The sequence below is a fragment of the Molothrus ater genome, chromosome 12 (genome assembly GCF_012460135.2).
Source record: "Molothrus ater isolate BHLD 08-10-18 breed brown headed cowbird chromosome 12, BPBGC_Mater_1.1, whole genome shotgun sequence".
Classification (NCBI taxonomy): Eukaryota; Metazoa; Chordata; class Aves; order Passeriformes; family Icteridae; genus Molothrus; species Molothrus ater.
The window spans coordinates 16,838,017-16,862,454 of record NC_050489.2 but is presented as its reverse complement, the minus strand read 5'-3'; the positions used below and the strand labels follow the sequence as shown (position 1 = coordinate 16,862,454).

Below are 24,438 nucleotides of genomic sequence, written 5' to 3'. Positions count from 1 at the left end.
TGGAGGTGAGAACAGTCCGGTGGTGGGGACATTAGATGGGATTTGAAGAAACACTCAGTTCCATCCCCTATGGCTGGAGGACGAGTGAGCTCAGGGGTGTCAGGTACAGACACATTTTTAGAGGCAGCCACTGCTGATGCAGATTAGCAGCCACAGGAATTCCTGGACAGGAGCTGCAGGGCCATTGTCTGTGCTAAAGTGCTGAATTGCAGGCTCCCAAGTCACATTAATACCAAACTTTTGGCATGCACAGACCTTCTAAATAATTGGATCTTAAATTTGATGAGAGGAGCACTTCAGAAGATCGAGTGCAAAGAGCCCAGAGTGTCCCAGGGCAAACAGGGCACCTCAGGAAGCCTCAGTGTCTGTGGCAGCTCCTGGGAAGTCCCAGAAAGGAAACAAATCCCACACCTGACACCTTGCAAGGGAAACACTGGAGCTGAAATTCCCTTTTCTGAATCCCACATTCAGGATGGGAGACACAGCTTGGCTCTGACAGCACTTCTGGGAGCTTCCTGGGTCTGGTTTTTCTTAGCAGGCGTTTCAGGAGCCTTTACTGACACCCAAAATTCACACCCCTGATCCAGCTGAGGGTCCCTGCATGAGACAAAGCAAAGATGACTTTGCTCTGAAATCCAACACTTCCTGACACCGGGGGCTAAGCAGGAATTGCTCTGTCTGGCAGGATTATCTCAATGCTCCCTTTGGCTTTCCCTCCACAGCCAGCCCAGCTGATCCATGGCAGGACCATGCACAGCAGGGCACAGGAAGGCTGAGCCTCTCCTGCTGCCATGGGCAGGACCTTCAGGAGGAGTTAAGGAGTTAATTTAAGGAATCCCACAGGATTCCTGAGCCCACAGGGCCAGCACCCCATGGCCACTGTCACGTTCATCCACCACTGCTGGCCAGCCCCAGCCTCACCTCCCTGAGGCCAGGGAGTGTTTCTGCAGGACAAAGAGCACTCCAGGTGCTGCAAGGGTGAAACCACGCTCCAGGTCCACCCCTGCTGCCTTTTCAGCTGTATCTTCACGACAGCTGGCAGATTGTGACACAAATACAGCATCTCCTGTTTGACTGCAGAACAACTTTCCCTGCTGGCTTCATAAACTCCATCACTGCACAGGCCCTTGGTGGCAGCTGCTGGGAAATCATGGAATAGTAAGAAGCTGCCATTCATATTTCTCTGAACCTCTGCAGAATTGATAAAATTGTATTTCTGGATGAGATTTAAAAGAAGAAAACTCATCTAATTAAGAAGCACAGCCAGGCAGTCACACAGATTAAGAAGGAGAAAAAGAAGTTTCAAGGTGAAAAATTGAATCTGCCTGGATGGACCCAAGAGAGGAGTGTAAGGGCTCTGCAGAGAGAGGTGCATTTAATTAATGCTGTCTGGTGGGAACCTCTACCAGATACAGCCTGAGGGGCATCAGGGGCACAAAGAAAGAAACAGAACCCACTGTCAGGAAAGGATGGGTGAGAAGGAGAGAGTGCTCTCCAGTTTCATTTTAGTGCAGTAAGCTGAGACAGTTTTTCTCATTTCTTCATGTTTCATTTCGTTTTTGTTTAATTCCTACCTGAGTTACTTGTTCAGACATTACAAAAAAAGACCTAACTCCTGCTAAGGGACTGATGGGCTTTCATGCTTTTCCAATTCAACATAGATGGCCACAAGAAAAGACTGCTGGTGCTGGGGCCTGGCCTCCTCCCCTTGCAATGCTTTTTGCTTAGGATAAACAAGCCCTGGACAGCCAGCTGCATCTGCAGCAAACTGCAGTGCTTCCCATGCCCGGGCAGATTTCACAATTTCTTCTTAATTATGCATGAAATATGATTTCATTTGTAAATTCAAGCCCTATATTTTTTTCCCTTTGGCTTTTGCTGTTTACAAGGATCTAGATTTTAATGAGAACATCCTGTGAATCTCACTCTGCATATTCTTGGCAGTAAGCATTTACTCAGGATGAGAATATCAGATTCCTGAGTTTAGTGCATTTAGCTAAAGAAGGGGACACTGTGTGTCTGCAAGGAGGTGAAATGGTTGGCACTTCTCTTTCCTTAACCTGGGAGGAAAATTTGCAGTTAGTTGCTGTTCAAAGTAATTAATGCTCTAGGCTGGGACAGTGTGTACTGTGCTCTTTATTGCAAACCACCTCCTTAGTACATTCAGATTGGTTCCACTGTTTTTATCATTAGGTTTACGTTCATGGAGTGCACAAACATAATTTTTTTAACAAGGAAATGCAGCCCAGACTTGTTCATTGCAAACAGTGAGAATTACCTGCTGCAGGTCCATCACTGTAACAACAGCAACTGGCCAGCTCATTAGTGTAAAAATTAAACACTTAAATGATTTGGTATTTAAAAACTAATTACTGCACCAGGAATTTGTTAGATCTAGAAACATCCATGGATGTGTTCATTTTTGAACGTGTTCAGTCCAAAAATGTCTGTGAGGGCAACGATGTTTTTATAAAAGCAGCAAAAACTTCCTACAAAACACACGATCTCAAAGCTGCCAGATCCAGAGTCCTTCCTGTGTTTTCTAGAGCTGTAATTTTATTACTGCACAGCAAGAACCAGTCTGGGCTGGGTGCAGGGCAGCGCTGCCAGGAGAAGCCTTTGGTACCCCCTGCCTCCGTGGGCTGTGCGCAGCAGAGCTGACACCTCTGCAGGGTTAGATGGGAGATGTCCTGCAGCCAGCTCCAGATTTCCTGCTCCTGGCACTCAGGATGCCTCATTACCTGCTCCTGATGGCCCCTCACAGCACACCAGTGCCTTGCCTCTCATCATTTCCACCTCTGTCATTCAGGCACAGGCGCTGTTCCACCTGTCCCCCTTGGCAGCGCACATCAAAATGAAACATCCTCAAAAATCCCCTCTCAGCAGATGCTGCTCAGCCATGGAAATCCCTGCTTTCCTTCACATTCTCCAGGTGCTACCTCCACTTCACTCCAGCCTGATTTTCCCCTTCATCTACCACACACAAACAGCTAAATCATCTGCTTGTCTCCCTGTTAAATCTCCCAACAGTTGCATTGTTGGAGTTAAGGAGACCACAGCTCAACAGCAGAGGAGGTGTGCTTGTTGGGTAAAACTGGCATCACTTCTAGGAATCCTTGGGATTATTTTGCTTCAGTATGTTGCACCATTCTCACAGCCCAAAGCTGTGGGTGAGAGGATTTATTGCTCAAATTCAGGTGTAAATATCCTGCAAATATTTAGCAAAGCACAGTCAATTGTCTCATTAACATGCTGTCAGAGAGACACAGCCTGAGAAGATGTTGGGGTGCTTGCAGCTGAGCAGGCAGCAGCAATGTCCTGCTGTCTGGATTTTGGGGAAAGGGGGATTTTAGCAATGAATGCCACCCCCAGGTCCCTGTGAGCACTGGCACAAAGGTGCCAGCAACATTCCTCCCAATATTGCACACAGGAGATGGGCTGTGCCCCAGCAACACCTGCTTTCATTGCTGGTCCCAAGTCACACTGAAGCTGCTGAATAAATCAGACCAAGGAGAAGGAGAAGCTTCAGCTGCTTGAGGTTGGAAGTGAGCAGAAATCTGCTCATGGGAAAGATCAGTGAGCAGCTCTGCTGCCTGGAATAAATTGGATTGTCAAAGTCACCCTTGACACAGGCAGAGAGCATCCAGCTTAATGGCACGGAGGGGTCACAGAAACTCCATCTTCCCAGAAGATGCCAGTGATATTTGGCACAGAGAAATTCTGTGATGCTGGAACAGCTTGTGAGACAACCCGTGGGGAATCCCAGCTCATTAGTGTAAAAATTAAGACACTTAAATGCTTTGGTATTGAAAAACTAATTACTGCACCAGGATTTTGTTAGATGTAGAAACATCCATTAAGAACCAGGAACAACCCAAGCTACAACTAGGCTTCAAAAGGTGAAGGAAACCAAGCTTGAAGAGCTTCCAGTTCCCTGTGGAAGCATTTGCTTTATGTCCAGGGCCTCCTGCACCAGCAGCGTGGGATGCTGCCCTGGCCATCCTGCAGGCTCCACTGGTGCTCTGGCAGCCTTCCTGCCAAGCTGTACCTGTGCCAGGAGCAAGCTAATGGATGTGAAATAACTGCCCATTGCCAGAGGAAAGCCAGCATTTGTCTCCATTCCCAGTGACCCCACTCCCAGTAATGAACACACTCAGAGTATGATGAGCAAATGCTGCCCTGCTTGTGCCAGCAGCCCTGGTGTCACTCTGGGAAGGCCTCTGAAGGTGTTTCACACATCCAGGTGGGATCCTGCCAGGCCCCTGAGTGCTGCCCCAGCTGGGATGGAGCAGGATCAGTCCCACAGGGGCTGTCCCTCCATGTTCTGCACAGTAACCCTGATCCAGGATGCACAGCTGCAGGCTGAGCAGCACAGGAACAAGGATTCTTCAAGAGTAGCCCAAATCAAGACCAGGCAGCAGCTTTGGGGAGCCATGGTGGCAAAAGTGACCTCAGTAACATGAGACCAGCAGACATTAACAGCTGGACAAACCCTTTTCCATCAGCCCTGCTGCCCCTCCTCACCCAGGCACGTGAGTGCCAGAACAGAGCATCCTCCAGGCTGAGCAGGCACCATGGAGAAACAGGAGAAAACCAAAAGCAGGGCCACACTCAGTGGAGACCAGGAGGTTGTGCAAACTCCATGGGGAAGATTAACCCTTTCAGAGGATTTGTGTTTTTCTAAGCCAATTCCCTCAAAACGTTTGGGACTATTTTCTGTGGGCACTGGACATTTTTTTGGAGTCAAGTATGCAAAAAGTTTCAAGAGCTGCATCTCAACTGACAGAGTCAGGAAACCCAAAGCTTTTCCTTCCAGCCACAACGATTCCCATCTTCAGTCATTAATCCCCTAAAACACAGACAGTGGTGTGCAAGCATCACACCCTACAGTCAGAAGTCTCAGACAGCATTAGGGTGAAAGCCCATAATTCCTTCCTTCCTCACACAATAAGTCTGTGATACTTAAAAAGGCTTTCAAGAGGCTTTAAAGCAACTAACAACATAAAAACAAAAACAAAAGATCCACTTCACTCAGCCCCTGCCCATGCACCTCAGCACCAGCAAGGACACAACCTCTCCCAGAGCAGGAGCTCCTGTATCTGCTTTGCACAAAACCACCTGGATAGATTTCAGCTTTAAGCTCTGACTGGTACCTGGCACATCCATCACGTTGTCCTCATTCAAGCTGGGGCACCCTTTCCTCCCTGGTGCCCAAATTCAGCTGATTTCAGTGGATCTGGGCTGTTTGCAGCCCCCCTTGGACACCCCCATCCATTACAGTGCACGTGGGGCTGTCACCACGTCCCATTTGCTTCTCCACACCATATGTTAAACCTGGAGGGTGAGCACAATCATTTATCTTCTTGTTTTTAACATCAGTCCTTTTTTAATATTGCACTTAGCCTTTTCCTACCCTTAAGGACACTTGCAAAATGCAGAGGGGGCAATGGCATGGCCCAAAGTCATGGGTTGGGGTCACTGCTGGTGACTGGATCCTGGTTTGGGGATGTTTTTGTGGAGTTTTGGTTGGTTGGGGTTTCTTAACCTTTGAGAGTAGTGCTTCCTGCTCTAAGGCAGCACATTTGCACCCATAGTGGCAAGATTTGGGAAAAAGGGATATAAACCACATTATACTATTGCATGATTCAATTCAAATCACACTATGAAACAGCCAGCTCCCAACAGGAACTTCTAGCACATTTCTACATGATAAAACATTTTTAAAATGCTGTTTTTAAAGCCTATCACTCCCTTAATTCTTCTATGCCAAGCACACAACATGATTGCACTGCTGCCTGTACATTAGAACACTGTTAATTAAGACTGTTAGCTCTGCTTTCCCCAATTTATCCTTTTAATTCAATTAGTCCTTTAGGATTTTGCTCTTCAGGCAGTGAATGGAGCAGGCTGTGCAGAGAATTTGTGGGTGCCCATTCCTGGATGGGGCTCTGAGGTACCTGGTTTAGGGGGAGCTGTCCCTGCTCATGGCAGGGCTGGAATGAGATGAGCCAGAAAGGTCCTTTCTGACCCAAACCATTCTGTGATTCTACCAGTTGAGTTCCTCTGAGAAACTAAAGGCAAAATGATGCTTTCTGAGATACACAGAAGCCATGACACTGATTCCTAACCCTTTGTCTAAGGTAGGACTTGCCCACACAGCAGGGGAATAAATCACCCACAGGCCACCCTCTGACACATCATCTTCACCCCGAGGGCTTCGTTGGCTTGCAAGCACCAGAGATTTCCACACACACCAGTGGATGGGTGTCAGCACTGGCTGCTGACAGTGCAAGCCCACAGGAAGCCCAGACAGACAGACAGACAGACAGCAGTGCCTTCTCTCACAGATTGCTGATATGTTAATTACTATGGCTAAAGACAAAAAATGTCTCTTTTTCCATTATAAAACCAAGTACACCGTGATATTCTCTTCCCCAAAGAAAGAGAGCAAAGAAGTCAGCAGTGCCAGGCCTGTGTGGGCTGGGTGTGGGAGTGCAATGCTTCACCAACATCTCCCCTTTCACAGGGCTGTGGAAATACAAGGCTTGTGTCTCCCATTACCACCCAAAGCAGGAGCATCCACCCCTGTCCTCACCACAACATCCCATGTCCTCTTTCTTCATGGGCTTCACAGGGGTGCTACAAGACCAAGAAATGTAGGACTTCAAAGTAAATTTATCACAGGCCACAGCCTCTTAAATGGCACTTCAAAAAGTCAGGTGTTGAAGGAGGTGTGGAAGATAGTGGGTCAGGTCAACCTGACCCGGAGTGTGACATGTCACTGGAGCTGGATCTGCCCAAACCCATTTCCTGAGAATCATCTCTCTTGCTTCCTTCCCTCCCTCCCTTTGTACCAGGCACTAGAACTTTGTTTTCTTTATGTCTTTCACGCTCACACCCCTTGATCTTTGCTCCAGATTCTGGCTCTTATTTTGGAATGTATCCTTCGGTACCACGAGGGAAAAGTCCCAGATCAGGGAAACATGGCCAGAATGTACAACTCATAGGAAAAAACCAGGCCAGTAACAGGTCATTTCTGAAAGGCTCTGTGGAAAGAGCAACACACTCTGCACCTCCAGACCTCTCCTGATTCAGCAGACTAAAGGCAGCCACACTTTAGGCAGTGAAGGCCACGCTGGCTCCACCAAGATTTGAGAGCCATCCTTTGACCACTGAGCTGTCCCCCATTTCTCACCCATGGCAAATGCTGGGATCCAGATTCTTAGCTCCCAGGATTAGTTTCCAGCTTGTTCAGAGCTCTTTCCAGAGCCACAGGCAACAACATGAACAGGGATATAAACTTGGATCATTTAACCTACATCTTCCAGGCATGAAACCTGTGGAGACTGTTTATATCTCTGTAATTACTTTCATACAGGTTGTTAAAGTCAGATTCATTAGCTTAGGTTACAATGACCTATACAACATGCTTAAAACCCATTTATCCTATTAAAGGGATTTAAAACTCGCCTCCTTTCATGAGATGTCAGCAATTCTTGATTTATGGTTTGGTCATGCTTTAAAAGTAAAAGCAATTACCTCTCTTGCTGTGGTAAAAGCCCACTGCCTCAAGGTCGCCAGAATTCATCTATATTGAGCAGCAACAGCTCTGATGTTCAGCCTGACTGACAAAAGCATTGGCTACAGATCTGCCACAAAGGTGCCTGCATCCCAGGGAGCCCTGCAGCAGCTATTGCACCCCAGGCTGCATTTGTGCAGGGCGTTTCCCTGCAGGGGCAATAATTTCCATGTATGTATCCTCAGATTCTTGGGAAGAGGAAAAAAAAAAATTCCACAACCCATTTCCTCACCAGTGCCAAGATTTTTTGTTTGAACCCTTTTCCTTTGAAGTCTGCATGAATTGGATTTCAAATTAATTTCTCTGAGAGTTCCTAGAAATGTGATGACTCTCTGATGCACAATGCCCTCAGGGGTTGCATCATTTTAGGAATCCAGTTGACTTTCAAAACACAGAATAAACAGGGTAAAACAGACAACACTGTGACCCAGAAAAGATTCCAGAATCAGTCTCTTGAGGAAAAATATCCAAATCCTCACATTTGTCCCAAACATGCTGCAAATATATGGGTGCTGGTGCCTACATGTGGACTCTTGGCTTCAAGCAAAACAAATGTGACCCATTTTGGTTGCACCTCTGCAATGCTCTGCCAGGTGAGTAAATTTACAGCAGAACCAGAGTGTTTTGACATCACTGAGACCTGAAAGCTCCCTGGAAGCATCCTCTCGAAACAAAGAATGCATACAAAAATTCTAAAAACTTTTCCTATGCAACTATAAACAAAAAAACACCCTCACACATGCCAGAGGAACATGGAAATTATTCCCTCTTGTCTGAAGATAGCAGGGACTCAAACTGGCAAAATCTAAAATACTTTCGTTTAGAAATAATTACATTTCTGTTCATGCTCATTAAATTAGACAAAGCAACTATTACCTTTCTCCCCACTGCTGTTTTTGGCCCCTCCTAGTGTAAAATGGGTCTGACCAAGCTCCCACAGAGCTTGAAAGCAGTTTTAGGATTAATCCTTGTCCCTGCACAAGTCCGTAACCCTCAGTGACCTGGAGCTCCCCATTCTCCTACACCACCTCTTCTGTCCAACCCAAACCCCCCTGTCAGAGCTCTCATTTGAGCACTCTTTAAACTTTCTCAGCCCTTTCCCTCACCTCCAGCCACATGGGCACTCTCACACATAAACACTCCATGAAATGCAGGGCTGGTCCTTTGGCAGGTGGCCACCAAAACGTCCCCACCACAGCCAGTCAGTGACACAACCACAAAAATGGACAATATTTCACCCATTTACCCCAGCCTGCAATGATGCAGGCACACATCAGGCAGGGCTGTCAGCAGGGGCCCCACAAAGAGGGCAAATGGAGCCAGGATAAAAGAATTTCTGAAAACAAATTGCTTTGTAACTCACCTTGTGCATCCCCAAAGCTGCAAATCCTCAAATCAGCTCCTCACAGGAAGGGAGGAATGAATGCAGAGCAGGAGAGGGGCACCCCCAGGACTCCAGCCAGGGAATTCCTTTGTAAGAAGCATCCCACAGCATTTACTTTCAGTCACAAACTTCATTCCAGAGGCTGGATCAGAGGGGTGTGTATAAAACCTGCTCTTTAATCACAATTTCCATAGTTTATAACCCCTTTGTACTCTGCACACGTGTTTGTAATATAGTCACACTTGATTTCTGTGGGGCATTCCATGATGTTTTTGTCTATTAATCATCCTTTTTTAGGGCCACAGCCAATTTCTTCAGTTTCCTCACACCACGTGCATTTAAAAAAAAATCTTTGAAAGAAGCCCAAAATAGGCCTCTTTTTCTTTAAAAAAATCTTATCTATGAATAGACCCAAATCACAAGAACTAGTTTGGGTTTTTAATACAACAGTTTCCACTGCTAGAACCCAACATCTTCTCTTCCCACTTCCCAAATATTTTGCATCAGATCAGCCTTTATGGCCAGCAAAGCACCATCACACCCAGGCATTTGTCCTTGAGATCATGAACCGGTGTCAGCACTAACACCCACCTGGGCTCGCTGGCCACAAATACCAAAAATTTATTCTGCAGTTCTGCCACTCTCACAGCGGGGATTATTTGTAATGCAAGCCATTAGCAAAAGAAATTTTCTTCTAATACTACAGCCCATTAAGTGACACATAATTCAATAATGTGTTACAACAGAATTATCTTTAAAACACAAAGCAAGATCCCTGTAGGAACAAAACAATGGCAATCTTTGATATTGCAATTATTAGAGACCTGCTAAAATATCTTTGTAGTTAGGTGAAGAAACATAAAATGACTATTTAGAACAGAAATTTCCTGGGAAATAAAAGTTTAAAAAATTAAAATGAAGTCAAAACTCCCAAGTAAATGGCTAATTTAATATGTCTGCAATGTGCAAGATAATATTCCTATTAGGAAAGTCAATGGGAGAAAAAAAAATTACATTTTATAACCAGAGCCAAATAACAAAGCAACAATTAAAGATTGTTGTGGAGATTGCTAGGCAAAGGAGCTGAGTGACTGCTAAGACAAATTTCACTTGTATAGTGTGCCTAAGGGCAAAATTCCAGGCCTCAGAATTTACACCCAACTTGGGTGTGAAGTGAAAAACAGCCACCTGCATCCAGGATGGAGATGGAGATAGGCTCCCTCAGCCTGGGGCAGCCAAACTCCCAGGCTGGCACCCAGCACAGCCCCAGCTCCTCCCTCTCCTCTCCTCTCCTTCCTGCTCACGAGCTGCCTTTGGGCCAGCTGGGATCACAGCCTGCCCAAAACAGGCATCAGCTGCCATTTGTCCCCTTCCCTGGAAAAGCTCCCCACTCCCTCTCCCTCAGTGCTCTCCTGCTGTGGGAACAAGGCAGGGATGGAGCACTGAGCCCCAAAAAGCACAAAAGGTGAGATGAGACAGAGTCACAACCATCTGGTTACTAAATATTTGATTGTTTTATTACAGGTTTTTGTTGATACTTAAAAAAATGAGGGAAATAGATAAAGGAAGAAATTGGGAGAGAGAGTGAGAGAGAGAGAGAAATAGTCTCAGACGTCCTGAGTTCAAAACTCTGAGTACACTTCCTCCAAGGAAAGCAAAAGTCTGCAGCCAGGGCCCTGATACAAACCCACCAGTGATAAACCTCAGTAGCAAAAGCAGCTATTGTGACAAAGAGTACAGGACAGGAGGGTTCCCCCACTGGAGCACAGAGTGAAATGACGGCCCCAGCCCTCTGGGCATCCTCTGTGCATCTACAGGAGGCTGGCACTGATGTGACAGACACAGGACAGTGATGGAATAAATGCCATAGCTGCAAATTAAACAGTGAGCTTGTCCAGTTGGGTGCAAGAGCACATTGCACAAGTAGGGTTATGACAGGAGTTGCTCATGAAGGAAAGGAAAAAATTGTGGCTACATTTAAAGCTCAGAATGTGATCACTTTCAGTTTTTCATCACTGGAAAAGAAACACATCTTGTCAAAGGCAGGACAGAGGGCCAAACCATGGGAGTCAGGGGGATGAGGATTTCTTCCAAAATATCACAGCCCTTCAAAGCCCAAGGATGTGACAGACAATGCAAAAAGGGAATAAGGCAGGAAAAATACAGGTGAGTTGGCCCAACCATTTGTCATGGGCGAGTGGAGGGAGGACACGTGGTGCTCCTGGAATGAAACTAGGGAAGGGAAGTGACCCCAATCTACCAGAATTTGGGCACTGGACTCCAGTGCTTGACTGATCTTATACAAGTGAGCACAAACTCCCCCCAAAGCAGAGGGAGACACAAGAAAGTATCAGAAGTGGGCAAAAACATGAATTCTTTGTAAACCCAGACTTGAGTAAGGAATTGTACAAAAAGCAGAAGTGACATCAGAGTTTACTAACAGTTAGATAAGCACAGGCATATACAGGCAATGCACAGAATGACCCAGACAGATCAAAATAGCAGCTGATACACCCACTATCACTATTTTTAATACTGTAGGAAGGAAATTGTTTATCTCTTCATAAAGATCTTGATCTGTTTGCATTCATCCCCCCCCCCCCCCCAACCAATTTATGTTGCTTATTCTAGCAAAGAGAACACAATACAAACTTTAAAACTATACACTATGCATTGAAACTGAATGTATACATTACAAAACTTGGGGGGGAAAGGACAATCACATCTCAGATTGAACAGCAACAGAATGAAAACACCAGACCCCAAACACATTAGGCTGAAGCTGCAGAGAAAAAGACTTGTAGGGAAAATGTAACTTCTTACAAGATTTAACGTTGATGATTCTGTAGGGGGTTTTGTTTTGCTTTAACAAAGCACATTCTGCATCTCTCTGCATGTCAGTGATGCCCTTAGAAGCAGACAGGAATTACATAATTTCATGAGGTACCTTACACAGAAAGCAGGACACAAAGACAACAAGAAAACACTGAAATTCCTCAAAAAATGCCCCATCTGAGAATAGCTTTCTATTTATGTTTTTTCACTGCTTTTCCCAAACATGACTCTTAACACAAAGATTTCATGCTAATGCAGCTTAACAAAGCCCAATAAGCAGCAGTGTCCATCCAGAGCTCTTCCAGCTACCTCAACCAGTGAGATAAACACCAGTGGACACCTCAGAGGTTCTTGCCTTCATCTCCTGATGTCCTCAGCTGCCTTGGGACAGAGCCAGCACTCAGCACCTTGCTGATGAAGAAGTCGTAGAACCAGAGGGGGAAGCAGCAGAAGATGCAGAGGGGGGCGTAGGCCCCCTTGCCAGGGGTGTAGAGGCCCTGGGGTCTCCTGGCCAGCAGAGCATGCAGGACAGAGCCCAGCACTGGGGACAGGTCGGGGGCACAGTGGGAGGGCAGGTGCAGCAGGTAATTCCTCAGCCCCAGGAGATATTCCTCTCCATAGGCCTGCCTGGTGTCTGCAGGGAGGTTCTCCATCAGCTCCTTCTCCTGTCTGTCCCACTGCTCTGCTGTGCCTTCAATACCTGCAGGAGCAACATCACAGGATAGCAAGTGGGTTTGGGGCTGGATTTAAAAGAAATAAATCTGTCATTAATAGGCAGAGTTGGTCTAAATGGGGCAGTGAAGAACAAACACCACAGCTGGTCAGCAGCCAGTGCTTTTAGCTGGAAGAGGAGGAAAAGCACGAGTGCTTTGTGCCACAGAAAAAGCACAAAGTTCATGCCCCATTTGGCTCCCTGCTCTACCTAAAAGTGCCCTCTCACAGCCAAATCAGCATTTTTTTTCTTTCCCCCTCCTCCCCACTTTGCCATTCTGTCCTGATTCATTTTGTGGAGGTTTCCAATCAGTGTTTATTATAAACAGCTGAGGACAGGCAAACTAAGATGAACAGGATTCACTTGGGTTGGCCAAGTGCTAAGCTGCCCTTTCACAGGAGACATTAGTATTTCAATAACTAGTTTCCTGAAGGATTAGCATTCTATTAGGACAGATTTAGAACTGAAATTTAATCTATTTGTCGACCCCATCTGCATAATATAGGAATGAAAGCAGGGGCTTCTCAAATGGAATTATTGCCTAACTACCAAAAATTAGGCATTGCAAATAAATAAAAATATTTTTTAAAAATATTTAAATCTCAAATCCCAGGACTCAATTTTATCCATAAACCTGAGAACAGCTAAGCAGTGCCCTGAAGGTGAAGCTTCAGGCAGGTTTCACTGACCACACAAAGCTGGCAGAGCCCAGAGCCTCTTCCCAGGAGGGGAAGCATTCAGGGAAGTAACATTTTATGGAAAAGACCAACTTGATTTACACTGACATAAAAAAATGCTCTGGGCAGGCGTGTGCAGCAGGAGATGAGTCTGGAACCTGGACAGGCTCAGTTGAAGGAGGAGGAGAATTTGAAACAGAAAACAGCAGGAGCACAGGGGGAAGGAGTGGAAAGACCAGAGGATATTGACAGCAGGCAAGCAGGGTGACAGGTATAGCTGCAGATACTGCCATGCCAGAGCAGCCCAATAAAGAGAGCTCTGATACTGAGGAATGGAGGAGTGATGGGGGACCTGAAGCTCCCAAGCAGGACAATTGAGCCATAACACTCAAACTGGGCACACAGTGCTGCTCCATTCAGCAGCTCCAACAGAGCTGGGGCAAGGGAAGGCACCAACTGCCTGAATGCTGCCCTGTCCCAAAGCAAAGACAGCTCTGCCCAGGAGAGGGGAAGCAGGCAGTGTGCAGAGCTGGAGGGAACATCTCTCACAAAAAACATTGAACTTATTTCCATAAGCCACATTAAGAATGGGGGAAAAACATCCAACCCCTGAGAATCACTCAGGGCTCTGTTTGAGGCTGCTGAGCTACAGGGAAAGAGGAGAGGCAGAAAGAACAACCCAAAATGTCAAGCACCAACCTGTTCTGAAGCCTGATGGATGAATTGCCATGACTTTAATGCCCCATTTGGAAAGCTCTTGCCTCATTACTCCAGAAAACATGGACAGAGCTGCTTTGGATGCCCCGTACGCTGCATACCTCGGTAGTGGAATGCCTCCTGCAGGAGCAATAGAAACTGATAAACCTCAACAGTGGCTCTTCCCAGCCTTTATTTCCATGATTTAGAAGGGAGATTATAGCACAACCAAAATTATGCCTCTCTCCCTGTGGTTAAAGACAAGGCAGTGAGGGAATCACTTCTTGCTAGGGATTAAAAAAGAGTGGAAGTTGTAAATGAACAGTTGCTTACAGCAGTTATGCTCAGTAACACCTGGTAAGACACCTTGTAGGGCAGGAAAAATAAACTGGACTTCATTTAAGGGTAAAGACTGCTGAAAGTTATGACTGTTGATTTGAGAAACACAATGATTTAGTTCATAAAAATAGTAAAGTAGTAGTTTTATACTCCTGTTTTTGTCACTGTAACACAAATTTCAAGCCCCTACAATAAACCACAGTTAGAACAGGGTAAGAAATCTCAATTCTAGCTTTATAAAGCCAACTTTCTTTCCTGTTCTTTCCAGAAAGGCCAGAGAAATAATAATGCAAGAGTGGGGAAACTAAGCTGGAATCACATCCCATGAGTGACTGGACTCCCTGAGAGTTCCCCTGCCTATAGTTATATCCCATCTTTTTCAATCCCAGAAACATTTGTTCAGATGGGAAAGTTAGGAGAACATCCAGTACATTTACAAAAACAAGCTTCCAAAAAACAGTATCTTCCAAATGCAGAGATTTCCTCTGTCCCAAAAAATGGCAGGTTGTCACTTTTTTGGTGCTAGAAAAATACAAACATGCTTTGATTTGAGCTTCTTCTTCAGCCCTCCCACTTCCCCGCCAAGGTTGGTTATCACCACAGGCTGTGCTGGGAGCAGGAGGGAACAGGATGGAGAATCCTTTCCTTGAGGCACATCCTCCTTCTCCTGCTTGTGTGGGCAGTTGGGCACATCCTGCCTCTGTTTCTCATGCTACACACTCATCTCAATGTGCCTGAGTATTTAAAGGAAAATACCTCAGATACAGGGGATCTTCAGGTAAGCCACTGGTGCTATTGGGTATTGTACTGGGATGACCAAGGTATGACAGGAGCTGTTTACACAGAGCCATTCCCTTGAAGAAGTCAGGCCAATTATATGTTAATTATTCTTCTGTATGCATCTGAACAAGCTGGATTGGTTTGAGCCAATTGAATCACATACTTTTCCCTCTGAGGTCAGGCTAACCTGAGCCCAGTTAAATGAGCCCTACACAGACAGGAATAGATTCAGCACAATGAGACCTCACTAACTTCTCCACTAATGTTTTACCAGAGGACCCCCAGACCCTGAGCTAAGAGGAAACTCTTCACCCAAACCAGCCTGTGTGCAGCAACATCAGCTGGACTTTAAGCAGGGTCATTATCAGCTCCTGCAAGGCCAAACTACTCAGCACAGGGATAAATGCATTTATTCCTTCAAGGCAGTTCAGGGATTCTCAGCAGGAATTCAGATATCTGCCCCAAAACACCCAGAGTGAGAGCTTTTCTTGGGTGCACAGAGGAAACTGGGCTCTGGCCTCAGAGCAGCAGCAGAAAAGTTCTGATAATTCAGTCCTGATTTCTCAGAGTGTCAGCAATAAACCATGAACACAGACATGCAAATACAGAGCATATCTGGGATTATAAAGATAAAACAGTTCCAGAGCCAGACTGCAGCCACGTCCTCAGCATAAGGGGAGCACCAGGTAACACCTCCACAAGTCACCCCTGCAATGCAGCAGGATGCAGGGGGACTCCAGCTATGCAGAAGAGCAAAGGAAAATGTGGAGAGCACAAGACCCAGCAAATCCCTAACAGCTCTTACTCCAAAATACTTTCCAGCAGCATGACCTCCTGCTTCTAGCAGGTCTCATTTTCAAAGGAGCATTCTTGCTCCTCAGCTGTTGGCTACCAGATACTGCATTACTGTATTACATTAGTTCCTACATCTTAGCATCTCAGCTGTCCTCCTGGAAGAGAAGGTCATGTTATAAAGACATGTGTGTGTATATAAATGTATGGGGAAATAAATGAAAAGCATAGGTTAAAATCCAAAACCTTTTTAAATTTTTTTTTCATGGCAAAATACCACTTTGCTAATAAGTTAGGACTAAGTATTTCTAAGTCATCCAAAATATTTTTAAAGAAATATAGACACACAGCTCCCAAGTTATCAGCAGATATCACAAACTGAGGTGGTCATAGACTTCTGCCTGAACATATTGTAGAAATACCTATGATGTACCTTTATGGAAGCTCACAAAGTTATCTCTCATGGCATCTAGAACACAAGATCTGAATTTTACTGCGTTTTTTTTTGTCACAGCATATTGTTAGCCACATGAAACTCTTCTTTAAAGGCTGTTTTTTGGGAGTGGTGTCCTGAACTAAAGAAAAACCTGGATTTATTATCTTAACATTTATTCCCTGGGTGTACTGACCACCCAGACTGACAGACACCTTGGTTGGCATTTGCTCCAGGACTCCCACTCACCTGCCATGCTGGACATGTTCACCAGCCTCCCCTGTGATTTTCTCAGCAATGGCAAGAAGGTCTTGGACACCTCCACAGCCCCAAAGAAATTCACCTCCATGCAGTGCCTGTAGGTGCTCATGGGGAGCAGCTCCCCATCAGCAGGGAAGCCCAGGATTCCTGCGTTGTTCACGACACCCCAGAGCCCTGGGAAGAGGAGAAAGCACAAGGCTGCAACACACCAGGAAAACAACTTCATAAGGATTACACCAGTGAGCTGGCTGGTGACTCCAGGCCAAAACAGAGATCATCTGCAGATCCACATTCCCCATTCCTGCCAGTCACTACCATCTCCCCATATCCCAGGAAACAGAAGTGGTGGATGGAAATGCCCTGACTACCCAAGACTTCACCCTGGAAATGTCCTACACACCTAAGCCATGGTGCAGCCAACAACGAAGAGATGCACCTGCTAAGCTGCTACACCAGGACTTCCATGGTAAAGGGAGGAGAAAAAAAGCTGTACCTGCATTTTGCACCTTCTCTGAGACTGTCAGATAGGCCTCCTTGACCTGAGTGGTGTTGGTGATATCCAGCTGCAGGACAGAGAGTCTCTGGGAACAGGAGCGCCGCAGCTCCGCAGCTCCAGGGCCGTCCTTGTCCAGCACCCCAGCAAACACAACAAACCCCAAGCTGTCCAGGTGTTTGGCCAGTGCATGTCCAATCCCAGTGTCACTTCCTGAAAACATCAAAAAAAGACTTGGAAAGTAGGTCCATCCTACACCATCATTTAAAAAATAAATACATAAAATAAATACACACATTGGAAAGCCATGCAAATATAAACAGAAATATGGAGACAAAGTCCCTGAAATATGTATGTCAGTAGAAAGAAAGGTTCAGATCTGAGGTTTGAGGAGCTGGACCTTTAAATGCTCCTCAAAGATTGACAGGCCATGTTCTCCTGACTCAGAGCTGGTGGAATCAGCTCACCCTCTGCCACTGGCAGAGTCTCTGACTTTATACATAGAGAAGAAATAAGCCTCTTTGTTTTTATACAAATGTTCAGGCTGAAACCTGATAACAAAAGTGTGTAAGAGAAAAAAACAAACAGCAAAAAAAACCACCACACTAATGATTTAATTTGAAATCTCCAATGGGCAAAGCAATTACAGGGCTCTCAGATTCAAATTCTTGGATTCTATTTCTACCTTCCAAAAAGCAGCATTATTTCATCCACACCTCTACCACACAAGATCCCTCAGATAAGCACTTCTTATTGCAGACTGTAACCAAGCCAAAACTAAGCAACTGTTGCTTTACCTGCAAAGCATTCCAATGCTTTCAGAACCTAAGAAAGCTTCCAAATGACATTTTTGTGCTAGGTCAGCTATTGAACTCATGCAAATTTGCATCAGAATTTCTCTTATCCTAATCTCTTCCAAACTTATTCCAAACTTTGTCCATATAAAGGAATGACGTAGCAGCTGCAGGAAGCACCATTAGAGCAAACAAACAATGGTCTTTGGGATCACAATTGTGTAGTTCTTCCCATCAGTTGCCAGTGAAGGATATTTAACAAATAATTTGATTCACAAGTCTCTCCCTGAGACAGAGTATTTTGCTATTGCTACAGAATACAAGACAGAATGGTTTGGGCTGGAAAGGACCTGGAAGATCATCTCATTCCAGCCCCCTGCCATGGGCAGGGACACCTTCCACTGTCCCAGGCTGCTCCAAGCCCTGTCCAGCCTGGCCTTGGACACTGCCAGGGATCCAGGGGCAGCCACAGATTCTCTGGGCACCCTGTGCCAGGGCCCCACCATCCTCACAGGGAAGAATTTCTTCCTCAAATCTGATCCAAACCCACTGTCTTTCAGTTTGAAGCCATTCCCCCTTGTCCTGTCACTTCATGCCCTCGCCACCAGATCTCTTGGAGCCCCTTTAGGCACTGGAAGGGCCTCCAAGGTCTCCCCAGAACCATCCCAGCTCTCTACGTCTGTATTCACAGGAGAGGTGTTCCAAGTCCTCTGATCATTTTTGTAGCCTTCTCTGGACCCACCTCAGCAGGTCCATGTCAGAATCCCCCCCTTCCCTGCTGCCCACAGGATTTTGGACGAGCCCAGGACAGAGTTGGATGTCTGGGCTGACCACGGTCCTGGGTCACATCCAGCTTCTCATCAACCAACACCCCCAAGTATTATAAGTTAATTTTAAGTGTTTTCTCTCCATTTTTTTAAATTCTAGTTTCCATTCTTCCCACCTGCAGTGAAACTTACTCCATAAGGAAAGAAACACATCACCCACGTCCCCACCAAGCCTCCAGTGAAGTGGCACAGAGAGCGACAGGGAAGGAGTTCACAGGGGCTGTGCTTCAGGAGCTTTGCAGAGGACAGGATTAGCAGGAAAATTAGGATTTTAATAAATTAATACAGTTTTTACACTGTAAAGCTTCATCCCGTTCCACAACACTGCACCAGATCCTCCACTGTAACCACAGCAGAGAAAGCTCCTGGATGCTGCTGTGCACTGAGATCCAGCATCTCCTGCAATAACAATTTACTCCATCAATGTTCAGTTACAAACCCTGGAAATCTGAGTGTGAGACAAAGGACTGGAACTCCTGCCAGATGTTTTACTATTTTCTTGTTTGTGGAAGAGCTGCAACACTCCCTACTTAACCCTACTATAAACTTCTGAGGGTTAGTCTGTGATTTTGACACACCAAAAACAGTATCAGAGTTATTCATAGGTCTGCTCCTACATTCAAAATACGTTGTCAGTAGAATTAGACTGCCAAAGAGACTCATCATAAGCACGTTAGATCCTCTTTTCTGGATTCTGTCTTGTAACTGGGGCTTTAGTCCTGACTGGTGAAAAATATTAATTCCAAGTGGCTTGAAGAAAACATGTACTAAATGTCTGGATCAATCAGTGCATCTTGAAAAAGTAAAAAATAATTACTCATGCTCTATTTAATTCCTAGGAAGAAAAAACATCAGCTTTTTTGGCATTTTTGAAGTCTGCAATTTGCTGAAGATGTACCAGAACACCACAAATATCACATGAAGTTTCTCCAGTCCTGACCTGACTAAATAAACCTGCATTCTTTGAATTCCCTAGAGAGACATGAAGAAGCCTGCAAATATCCCAGACACGGCAGATTTCTAAGTTTGGGGGTGGGGTGACTTTCCTTCTTTTTCTTTTAGTGAAAAACCCCACTTTTAGATCAAACCTTTCCTCTTTCACCTGTTCCCAGAAAGTACACAGCCACAGCTACATATTACCTCAGTTTTATGATGCAGCTTTAACTTGAAAATGGGCAGAATAAAATGCAACTTGAACTTGGGATGGGCACAGCAATTCCAAGAAAGCAATAAAAGTTGTTTTGATCGTTGCCTGATGCTGGGTTTGTTCCTTTTATTTTATTCCAAAACAAATATGATTTGAGTTTCAGACCTGTTATTGAAGTTCAGAGAAGCTTTACTCTTCCAATTCCTAGAATTCAAAGAGTCTCCATAGGAAAAAAAAAAAAAAAGATAATTCCCTCCTAATCCCATTCCTGCTTCTATGCCAAAAATGATTTGTGGGTTATGAAAAGCCTTATTTTAAGGAAAGCAGTCACTACAGACTGTGACTGACCCTTACTGAGAATTTACAATTAACTCATGCTGAACATGCACCAAATCACACCCCAAGAATGGAAAGACCAAATTAACTGGAGAAATTCATCCCAATGCACACAGAATAACCAGGGATAGAATTTCACAACTCCTGTTACTTCAGATCTTAATAGCAATTTAATTTTTAGGGAAGGTGTCTGTTGCATTTACCACTGAAGTGTTTGCATGCCAGGAGCTTCTGTTTAAGGATGTTGGAGCTCCTGCTCCCAAGCAAGGGGATCCACAGCAGAGTTGCAGCAATGGCTTTGAGCCTGCTCACATGCCCACACTCATCCATGTGAAAAAGCATTTTGACCACTGGGCACAGTTTTTCCCTTTTCCTGGTACTCCAGTGAGCTGCTGGCTTAAATAAATAATGCAGAGCAGCACTGGTACAAGGAATATCCAAAAAGGACCAGAACAACACGTGACAGGATCCAGGGAGAGCAGCAGAGCCTGCTCCAGCCTCTGGCCAAAGGCTCTCAAGAATACCTGGCAGCTGCTCAGGACACAGCCACACTCCTCAGCCCTGTGGGGCTGAAAGGCAGAGGGAAAACGAAAAAATAATTAATATCACCAGTTTCCACCAAGTGCCTGCCTGAGGTCTTGTCAAAACTGGAGAAAATGACACCAAAATCTATTTAAAGGCACCTTGCACCTGCAAATGAACAGGGACAAACATCCTGTAGTTGGTATGGGGGAAAATACCAAAATCAGAGCAATTGAACCAAAATACAGGTTGAGTAAAACTTCTGTTTCAGTTGATGGAGAGTTTGATGGATTGCATATGACTCCAATAGAGACAAAGAGTCTCCTCAAATTAATCAGCTGTCAGAGATGTCCAAACTTGCATTTCTTCAGGACAGTTGCAGCACAGGTAGAAGGAAAGCACATTCCCTTACTGGACAGTACCCAAATGTTCCTAACTCCCTTCTATTGCTCTAATTCAGATTCCAGAGCAGATAAGCTCCCAGAGAGTGCTTCTTCCTGAAGATTTGCAGTCTTACAAAGAGCAAGGAGATGCCCAAGTGCAATCACATCCCCTGAGCCTGCAGGGGTGGGAAAGGATTGCTCCCTATAGCCCACACCAATATGCACCCTCCACCTGCAGGGAGAAAACCCAGCTGGCAGATAAACTGCAAGGGGAGCACTTGCTGCTGATCTTCTCCTCTCTCAACTTTTATATTTAATCCCTGTATTAAAGCTTGCTAGGCAAATCTAAATTATTTCCAGGTGTCCCTATAAAACAAAATGAAATTCTGCTAGAAATTGCCATATATAAACCAAAGCAAGTTAAATCAGCAGTCCAGAGGGGGAAAAAAACACAGAAAATAAAACAAAACCCAGCAAATTAAGAGTGCAAAAAGCAGTCAGCAGGCACTCCAGTTTAAAGGTTTGATTAACACAAATAAGCAACATCTAAATAAACAACACCTGAAGTTTTAGAGGAAGCAGGAGAAAAGCCATAAAACTACAAAAATGCCATCCCTGCAAAATAAAAGTGGGTTTTGAGTAGATCAGAGTGGTGATAGAGACTGAATTAATTAGCTCTGAACTTTCTCTGCTGGTGAATTACTCCCTCCTAAACGATTTCACAGAGGGTTTCAAAGAGATGGCACCAAACCTCAGTATTGAAATATGTGCATGATAGACACAGTGTGCAGTAGGTGCACACACACCCCCAAAAGACAGCTCTACATCCATAACCAGTACAATTAATTCAAGCAAACAAAAGCAATGAATGAATGTAGTGTTCTGAGGGCTCCTGGGAATTACTGTCTCTCCTAAAAAATTAAACCATCATAAGTATTCCTATGCTTCTTGCACCAGTTAATTTCACAAGCATGTCTAAAAAGCTACTTGTAAAGATTAAATGAGACACTAAAAAATAATAGCATCTATTAAGATGCTTTCCAACTCAATTTCAGAGCACTTATTTACCTGGAAAAAACCCATCTCTGCTGAAGCAAATAAAACAAGCAGAAAAAGATAAAAGGATAAAAGGAACTCTCACAAGCATGCACTAACCCGAGGACAAGAAGTTTTCCAGCCCACTTGTGCGAAAAGGCAGGTTTTGCTGGTTTCTGTGAGAAAAGGCAGGTTTTGCTGGTTTCTGTGCCCTGGCAGCACCTTACCTGTGATGAGCACGGCTCTGTCCCCCACGGGCAGCAGGTCCCTGTCCCCCAGGCACACGGAGCAGAGCAGGCACATGGCCACAAACACCCCCAGCCCCTGGCCAGCCCCCAGCGTGGCCACACACAGCAAGGCAGGCAGGAGGCTGCAGAGCAGCACCTTTGCTTTGCCCAGCGGGCTCCTCTGGGCCATGGTGACCCCAAAAATCCTGGTGACACCTGCACAGAGCCACCCAAGGGGGCTGCTGGCTGCAGCATCCATCAGCAGGGGGGAGCAGGCAGCACTCACCCCACTGCTGCCTGGGTGGAAGCAGGTATTGCTAAATGCAGTGTGTGTTATATAGGAGCAGGGGGTGGGGCAGAGAAAGGGGACTCTGTTTAAAGGTTTGACATAATCTCACTTACCCTTGGCATCAGCAAGGAGCAGGAGCCTTCCTTTCCTTACCTTTCAGTCTTCCTGCCTGACAGCTCCACCTTCTGAACAATGTGCTGGCTGGATAATGATTGACAGCACCAGGAATGGACATGATGTAGCAAGCACTGGCTCCAGGAAAAGATTAACTGCTTTTTTTTTTTTTTTCTATATCTTAAAAGTACACTTTCCTCGACAGTGAGAAAAGGAGCAGTTTCTTTTATGAGGAATAGTTGGGCTTCCCTGCTTAAAAAACTTAGGGTGTAGTTTCAGTGGAACTGGTTTATGATGGGCAGTGACAAAAATGAGTCAGGCCAGGGTTATTTAATCTCTGGAACACAAACTGTCTTAGGCTTTATCACTTATGGATAACCCTCCTCTTTCAACAAAAAGCCCCAAATTACCCTCTCTGCTTTAGTGCCCACCTTTGCCTATTTACCTACTCCACATTCAGTAAATTGATATTCAAGGGGTGCTGGGAGCAGATGATTGCTGGTTTGCCATGAGGGGCACTTTGTTAGGTGAACAAAGGCAGCACACCTGAGACTGAGTCTTCAGCTAATCTCCAGTGATGACATTCACCTTGGTTTTGATAGCCACAGCAAGTTGTGTGTGGGGGGAAAAAGTAATCAATTAAATATTATATAAAGAGATTTAATATCTACTGTGCTGTGTTCTGGAAGTTATTTAAACAATAAATAAAAAATTAAAAGCCAGCCAGCCAAAGGGATTAAGATACAAATTAGCCATGCAGATTTAACCCTGTTTAAAAATCCCTGGTGAGTGATTTGAGAGACAAGCCTTCCACAGACCCAGATAACATGATGTATCTGTTTGCTAAGACAATGTGGTGCTGCTCTATCTGATTTCAGACACAAAAAATGGAAGCACCTGGTGCAAACATGACATGAAACAGAGCACATTGCCATTCCATTATGCCTTTGGGGTTTTAAGGGATTACAGATCTGTTGAATATACACTCTTCCAGCCAGTGAAAATGCTTACATACCTCTGCAGGTAGTTTACACCAGACATTAAGTCACTGTCTTAAAGGAACATCACCCTCAAGGTCTGCCCCTCATTCATTGCTCTTGTGAACATTCACCCACCCATCCTCCCACCAGTGCACAAAAGGAAAAATATTTTCACTTCTCTTTGCCATTTACTTCTGCTTTTATTAGCATGCTGCTCTTGAGGTCAGCTATACCTTGCTGTCCATTAAGGAATCTTCTTAAATATTTTCCTGGAGAATTTCGCTCTCTCCATTATTGGTCTTTGTCACACAATTTAGATGATCACAAATGTGCTGGCATTTAGAGCATGAGCCCTCACACTTGAGGCTACAGAGAGATGGAGCTTTTCCATAGTGGGATGAGGGGCAGAAGTGACCACTCCCAGCCTGATGTTTGCCCTGGCTCCCCTCAGCCTGTGGGGATGAGGCAGAGCTGGGCAAGGGGTGGCCACCATGGCTGGTGGCTGCAGAGCAAGCTCCATGAGACTCCCCCTCTGCTCCAGTCTCCCCTCCCATATCCCCCACTGAAATATGGTTTCTGCTCATGCACAGCCCCTCCCTCAGACCCAGCTGGCAGGGTGGGGAATATTTGGAAAGCTGAGGGTGCCACATGCATTCCTTATACACCCACCCATTGTGGTGCAGGGACACAGGATCTGTCTGCACCCACACCCCTGCAGAACAGCTGATTTGGTTTGGCAGGACTGATTCTGCCTGAATCAATGCTCAGTTCATCATTTTGAAATAAAATACAACCACTGAAGG

The 24,438-nt window shown here is 45.3% G+C and overlaps 1 protein-coding gene across 1 annotated transcript; it reads right to left on the bottom strand.

Annotated features, from left to right (window-relative positions):
* Nucleotides 1-12,139: 12,139 nt before the first annotated feature.
* On the bottom strand, nt 12,140-22,511 carry HSD17B2 (hydroxysteroid 17-beta dehydrogenase 2). Its single transcript, XM_036390494.1, has 5 exons — nt 22,253-22,511; nt 16,982-17,194; nt 16,477-16,662; nt 13,887-14,024; nt 12,140-12,498 (listed from the first exon to the last, which is right to left on the bottom strand). The coding sequence occupies exons 1-5, from the start codon at nt 22,509-22,511 to the stop codon at nt 12,140-12,142; spliced, it is 1,155 nt and encodes a 384-aa protein (XP_036246387.1).
* Between the last annotated feature and the right edge of the window lie 1,927 nt (nt 22,512-24,438).